The 7500-nt window shown below is 36.0% G+C and overlaps 1 protein-coding gene across 1 annotated transcript in view; it reads right to left on the bottom strand.

The window, feature by feature from the left end:
- LOC122251989 (uncharacterized) overlaps window positions 1–7500 on the bottom strand; it is a 289662-nt gene that overhangs the window by 14164 nt on the left and 267998 nt on the right. Inside the window, exons 6-7 of the mRNA XM_086537286.1 lie at window positions 7387–7500; window positions 2424–2537 (exon numbers count right to left, since the gene is read on the bottom strand). The exon at window positions 7387–7500 is cut by the window's right edge and continues 37 nt beyond it. Of these exons, the coding sequence (XP_086393412.1) occupies window positions 2424–2537; window positions 7387–7500 (228 nt within the window). The remainder of the gene's footprint in view (window positions 1–2423; window positions 2538–7386) is intronic.

Raw genomic sequence — 7500 nt, 5'->3', positions numbered from 1 at the left:
ACACACACCTCCTATTTTCTAAATCTTTCTGCTTCTGCACATCCTCCTGCCTCCCTTTCTCTCCTGCCTGATGTTTCTTTTTACATTTGATATCCCTTTCCATCTATCCTCCCCTCTTCTCCCTTTCCCTCTCTCTCATCACCCCTTGATTACTCTCCCGCTTCCATTCCCCTCCCTCCTATTTTTCCCTCTCCCCTTTCTTACCCTTCATCCCCGTTTTCCCTTTCCTGTCTCTCTACCTCTCCACTCTCGTCTTTTCTCTCTCTTCCCCTCCCTCCCCCTTTTTTTTTTTTTTTTTTTTTTTTTTTTGGGGGTGTGGGGTTGTTTTTTTTTTTTTTTTTTTTTTTTTTTTTTTTTTTTTTTTCCTCCCCCTTTTCACTGTCTCCTCTCTTCCCCTCTCCCAACTCTCCCCCCTTCCCCTCTCCTGTTCTCTTTCTCCCCTAGCTCCCCCTTTCCCCTCCGGCAAAGAAAGAACATCAAATCACGGCTAGACACTGCAGTGAGGGGGGGGGGGGTGATGAGGGAGAGTGGGAGAAGGGGAGAAAGAGAGAAGGGGAGAGTGGTCGGTGGGTTTGAAGGCTGCTGGAGGAAAGGGGTCGAGATAGAAAGGGGAAAGGGAAAAGGGGTGGGGGTCGATGGATTACAGTGGGTAGCAGAGGGGGGAGGGGAGGGGCAAAAAGGGGCGAGGGGGAGGAGAGAACAAGAAGGTAAAGGAGGAGCAGGAAGGAAGGGGTAGAGAAGCAAAGATAAGAAACATACAGAGGACAAAGAAGATGCGAAAGGCGGGGATGGGAGGAGGGGGAGGAGTGGATGGTACGGGGGAAGAGGAGGAAGAGGGGGAGGAGGAGGAAGAGGAGGAGGAGGGGAGGGGTAGGACGCCCAGGACAAAGGATACGCCAGCTGACAGTCACTGGGCAGATGGTGATTGATTCATAGGGAAGGATGCGACGAGGGAGGTGGCGAGCGGGGAGGGGGAAGGGGAGGATTTTGAAGACGTTGGAGGACAGGGGAGGGAGGTCGAGGAGGAGGAGAAGGAGGTGTTGCGAAGTGAGGAAGGAGGGGGGTAGGAGGCGGTGGAGGAGGAAGTACAGCAGGAGGGTAAATGAGGTGGATGAGGAAGGAGTTCGAAAGTTGTGAGAGAGGGGAGAGGCGAGAGGAATGGGTAGGAGAAGAAGGTAAAGGGGTAATAGGAAAGAGGAGAAGAAGCTGGAGGAGGTGGAGGGGGAGCAAGGGAGGAAAAGGTCGTGCGTAGGAGGCGTTAATGAGATAGGAAAAGCAGTAGCAGTAATAGGAGGAGGAGGAGGAGAAGGAGGAGGAAGAGACATGAGAAATAAAAGCTGTAGGAGGAGGAAAGAGAGGGAGCAAGAGCAAAAAGACCAAGGGAGGGAGGTATGGAAGAGGGAAGGAGACATTGACACAAGATGCGGAGAGGGCCGGAAAAATGCTCTACGAAAATGAAGAAGGGGGCAAAGAAGAGAGGAGAAAAAGGGGCGAGGAGAAGGCGTAAATGTTGAAACAGAACGAATGGGGAAGAAAGAGATACAGCGAGGAAAGCCGAGACGAGCAAAGAGAGATAGATAAGAGGGAAATTGAGGGATGTATAAAATATTTTTTTTTTCAGTATCGACTTTTTAAAAAATGGCGAGTAAAAGGTCGGAGGTGGAGAAGCAAGATAAGCATAAAAAAATTGATAAAGGAACCCAATGAACAAAATATGAAAAGGAAAATACGTAGAGATAGAGAATATTGATAGATGATCAAATGAAATGATGGGGAGAGAGAATTCAATAAAGAAAATCTCGCCATTTTCGAATATTCATATATATTTTCTCAGGCTCATTGATTAACAATATTTTCTATTTGTCTTTACCAATATCTGATCTATATATCTATATCTATATCAGTATTAACGGGTTTATATTCATTCCAAGACATCTATATCACTATGTGTGTCTGTTTGTTACGTTTAATCAACATTTATACAGATTTATATGATTATGCTAATCAATCTGTCTATCTATCAACATACTTTCTGCTCTCTCTCTCTCTCTCTCTCTCTCTCTCTCTCTCTCTCTCTCTCTCTCTCTCTCTCTCTCTCTCTCTCTCTCTCTCTCTCTCTCTCTCTCTCTCTCTCTCTCTCCATCCAATTTGTTTTCTATACCTCCCTTCACCTTTCCTTTCATCTCCTCCTACTCCTTAACCCCTCCCCTCTCTCCCATTATCTCCTTTCTCTCTCCATTTTCTTTCCACGTTCCCACCCAAATCTCACTCTCCCCGCTCGTTCTTCTGTTCAATCCTCTTACCTCCTTTCTCTGCTTTCTCTGTCTTACTATCCTCCTTCCTCTTCATACCCCCCCCTCCTCTCTCTCTTCCTCTCTCGCTCTCTCTTTCTCTCTTTCTCTCTTTCCCTGCCCGTTACTCACCCATTTAGCAGTATCTCTCCATTATCTTTGGCCCAGTAGTTGATACTAGATACTTCCACCTGGCACTTCTCCACCCTCGTTTCCAACCCGCCGATCACTGATTTTCCACCGTCACTACCGAAGACTGTTTGAGAGAAAGAAAATGATAAAGAGGGGAGAGCAGAAATTTGAAGGAATGATGAGAAATTATGAAGAGGAGTGAAGAATAGAAGGGGAAAAGGAAGAGATAGAGGAAAAGGAGGTAGAAGAGGAGAAGGAGGAAGAAGAAGAGTAGGAGGAGGAGGTGGAAGAAGATAAAAAAGAAGGAGTGTGAGAAGATTAAAGAGGAATAAGAGAAAGAGGAGGAGGAGGAAGAAGAAGAGGAGGAAGAGAAGATAAGGTCATGTCCGTCCTCACCACTGGAGAAACCCTTTAGAAAGAAGAGGTATAACAAGAGAGTCGCAGGTAATGGAAGATAGTAGGGAGATGGGATAAGATAAAAAAGAAAAGGAGATGCGACTGAGAGCAAGAATAAGGAACCATCAGCGGAGACTGGGAGATCGTTGAAGGAACGAAAGATGTGATGAATAAGGTAGGAAGATGTCGAGCATAGAATTTTGAATAACTGCGAGAATTATTTGAGAGCGGTGGAACAAGAATATATTGTTTAATGCAATCATAACAATATTGATAAAAAAAAAAAAAAAAATGAATAGATAAATAAATAAATATGTGAATCTTTACACACACACACACACACACACACACACCGCACACACACACACCCACACACACACACACACACACACACACACACATATAATATGTATATATATATATAATAATATATTATATATATTATATTTATACAAATATATATACATATCATATATATATATATATATACATATATATATATAATATATATAATATAAATATATATAAATATGTATATAAATTTATATATATCTATATGGATATATACATATATATACACACTTACATACATACATATATAAGAAAATATATATATATATAATATATTATACATATATATATATATAGATATAGATATATATATATACATACTATATATATAATATAACATATATATATATATATATTTATATATATATATATATATACATATATATATATATAAATAATATATATTATATATATATTATATATATATATATATATATATGTATTATATATATAATATAATAATTATACATATATATAAATCTATATATATATATATAATATATAATATATAAATATATATATATATATGTATACACACACACACATATATATGATATATATATGTGTGTGTGTGCGTGTGTGTGTGTGTGTGTGTGTATGTGTGTGTGTCTGTGTGTTTGTGTGTATGTATATGCACTATACACACACACACACCTATAGTACATGCATACAGTATACACACACAAAAAAATAAAAGGAAAGAAGGCCAAGGAAAAACCTAAAACCTTTAGAATCAAAGTGATTGCAATACAAGCTAATGGAACAATTTTTTATCAATTTAAGGGTAATTTCACTCGGGGAATAATGACTGATAATGAGGTATTAATGATAGTCTGGGAAGTAAAATTAGTTTGAGTTGACTATAATATTACTTGATTGTTTTAGCGAGAGAGAGAGAAAGAGTGAGCGATAGGAGGGGGTTATGGAGAAAGAATGGAAAAAGAGAGAGAAGAAAAAGCAGAAACAATAAAAAAAGAAGCTAAGATTCATATAACAAGATGAAAAAATATTCAGATATACAGAAATAGCGATAAGCGTCATAAAAGAGACGGCCAGAGAAATTGGCAATTAGACATACGGACATCGAGGGAGAAAGAAGAAGGCAGAGATACGTTGAAAAAAAGAAAAGCGAACCAACAAATAGGTGTATAAAGATAGATAAATAAATAAAGAGAGAGAGAGAGAGAGAGAGAGAGAGAGAGAGAGAGAGAGAGAGAGAGCAAAGAAAAGAGAGAAGAGAGAAGAAGAATAGAGAGAGAGAGAGAGGGAGAGGGAAAGAGTGAGTGAGAAAGAGAGAGAGAATAGTGTGAAAATAGATAGTGAATAATATGTGTGATATCCAAAACATATGAATATAGACAGCTAAAGAGAATAAAGAGGTCAGAATCTAGAATAGCTTATACAGAACACAACAGAGACAGAGAGAGAGAGTAAGAGAGAAGGTAAGAAAGAGAGAGAGTAAGAGAGAAAGAGAGTAAGAGAGAGAGAGAGAGAGAGAGAGAGAGAGAGAGAGAGAGAGAGAGAGAGAGAGAGAGAGAGAGAGAGAGAGAGAGAGAGATTAGTGAGTGAGAGATATATAATAAATTGATAAAAAATAAGAAAAATTAATAAGAGAAAGAGAGAGAAAAGAAAGAATAGAGAAGAAACAAAAGATAGATAGATAGATAGATAGATAAATAGATATGTTATAGATAAGAACCAGAGAAGAAAGAAGAAGACAGAGAAGAAAGAAAGGAGAGAGAGAAGAGAGAAGAGAGAGAAAGAAAGAAGAAGAAGAAGAGAAGAGAGGAGTAGAAGAGTGAAGAATGAAAAGAGAAAGAATAGAGAGTGAATTGAGTGAAGAGAATTAGGTAAGTATAATTGAGAGTAAGTAAGAGAGAGAGAGAAAGAGAGAAAAGAGAAGAGAGTAAAGCATGAGAGAGAGAAGAACAGAAAAATAAGAATAGATTTAAATAATAGATATATATTTTATTTTATAGAAGAAAAAGCGAGAAAGAAGAGAGAGACAGAAAAGAAGATGTAATAATAATAAATAATGATATAAATAGATAGATAGATAGATAGAATAATTTTAGAGAGAGAAAGAGAGAAGTGAGAAGAAAAGAGTTGAGAGAGAAAGAGAGACGAAAATCAGAAAATTAGACACGAAAGAGAGTAAGACTGGCAAACTAAATAGTTAACCAAACACTCAGTAAGAGGAAAGAGAAAGAAAAGAAGTAGAAGTAGAATAGAGAGAAAAAGACAAGAGATAATGAGAGAAAGACAGAGAGATAGAGAGAAGAAGATCAGAGAGATAGAAGAGAGAATGACAAGAGAAGAAGAGAAAAGTGAGAATGAAAAAAAAGAAGACTGATGCGAGGAGAGATAATAGATATAGAATAATGAAAGAAGAGAGAGAGAAGAGTGAAAGTGACAGATAAAGTTTGTATATTTATATATATATATATAATATATTTATAAATATATATATATATAATATATATAGAGAATATATAATATAAAAAGATAGAGAGAAGAAAGAGATAAAGAGAGAGAGAGAGACAAAGAGGGAGAGAGTAACAGAGAGAGACGATAGAGGATAGAGAGAGAGAAAGTAAACAGACAGCTGAGAGACTGAGGATAACGATAGAGAGAAGAGAAAGTTGAGAGAGTGATATGATAGAGAGATAGAGAAATGAGAAATTAAGAGAGTGAGTTAAAGTGGGTAGAAAGAAGTTAGAATTTTTATAAATATATATAAATAGATTTATATATATTATTTATATAGATTTATAGAAGAGAGGAGAGAAGTAAGAGAAAGAGAGAGATAGAAGAGAATATACCAGAAATGTGAGATATAACTCTTAGAAAGAGAGTAAAACGGTCCGAATCTAGAATAGTTTAGCCAGAACACAGCAGCATGTTTAATCTGCCAACTCTTAGACATGCGAGGAGGTCAACAGAAAGCAAACACCTAAGGAATGAATAAGCAGAGAAAGTAGCAGCAGTTGCCAAGTAGGAGGAAAATGTAAAGAAAAAGTCATGGCAATGTTGATGCTGATGGTGGTTATGGTGATGGTTATGATGATGGTGGTTATGGTGATGTTGATGATGGCAAGGATAAAAATGGTGATGATAGGGATGGTGAGCATGGTAAAGGTAGCGATCTGGATGATAATCATAATAGTGTTAATGATAATGTTCATTTGAGGTGTAATGATTTAGATTATGGGTTCTATAAATTGATTATGTTAAATGTTTGGAGGGATAATACTGTACTGATAATAGATATTAATATGTCCATGAAAAAATTGAGGTGTTAATGATAATTGCTATTGAGTTCTGACAGCGAGAATGTGTATCATGATAATAATAATGAGACTGAGAATGATATGGTCAAATTAATGATAATGATAATAAGGATAATGATAAATATGATAACATTAAAATCATCAAAAGCATAATGATAATAATGGTGATTATATGAATGAAAGCAACCTTGATTGTCTTAATGACAGAAACAATAGTTATAAGGATGAATATCATAATTACGATGACAAAAATAAGAAAATGGGCGAAAAATAGGAGTTAGATTGAACTTGAATAAATGATGTAAGAACATGATCAGAGTAAAGACGGCAGCCAAAGAACGTCCGACCGTTAATTAGCTCTCTTGAATATGAGATTTAAGTAAATACATTTGCTCTGCGCAGAGGAAAGCGGTGTGATGTATATATGTATATATATATATGTATATATATATATTTATAATATAATATATATCTAATATATATATATATATATATAAGATATATACTTTTATAGACATATATATACATATATACATTACTATTCAATACATACATACATATTTTATATATATATATAATAATATATATAATATAAATATAGGTATATATGATACCATATGTATATATAATATACATATATTATATATAAATATATATATATATATATATTATATATACACATTCATTTATATATATTATATATATATATATATATAAATTAGAGACATATATATATATATAGATATATATAGATTATATACATATATATATACCACTCACAACACACACTCAACCACTCAACACACCTCTACACACACACACAAACACACACACACACACACACATATATATATATATGTGTGTGTGTGTGTGTCTGTGTGTGTGTTTGTGTGTAAATAAAAGAGAGAGTGACACAGAGTCCCCACTCCACCGAAGCGTACTCACAGAAGACGCTGACGATAATCCTCTTGCTGACGGAGGGTGGCACCTTGTTGGAGGCGATGCACAGGTAGGCTCCCATCTGCTTCCTCGAGACGTTC

The sequence above is a fragment of the Penaeus japonicus genome, unplaced genomic scaffold (genome assembly GCF_977035675.1).
Source record: "Penaeus japonicus unplaced genomic scaffold, GWHDUDI00000001_assembly GWHDUDI00000001, whole genome shotgun sequence".
Taxonomy (NCBI): domain Eukaryota; kingdom Metazoa; phylum Arthropoda; class Malacostraca; order Decapoda; family Penaeidae; genus Penaeus; species Penaeus japonicus.
Note: the sequence above shows the minus strand (reverse complement) of the source record. Positions and strands in the feature narration are given on the sequence as shown.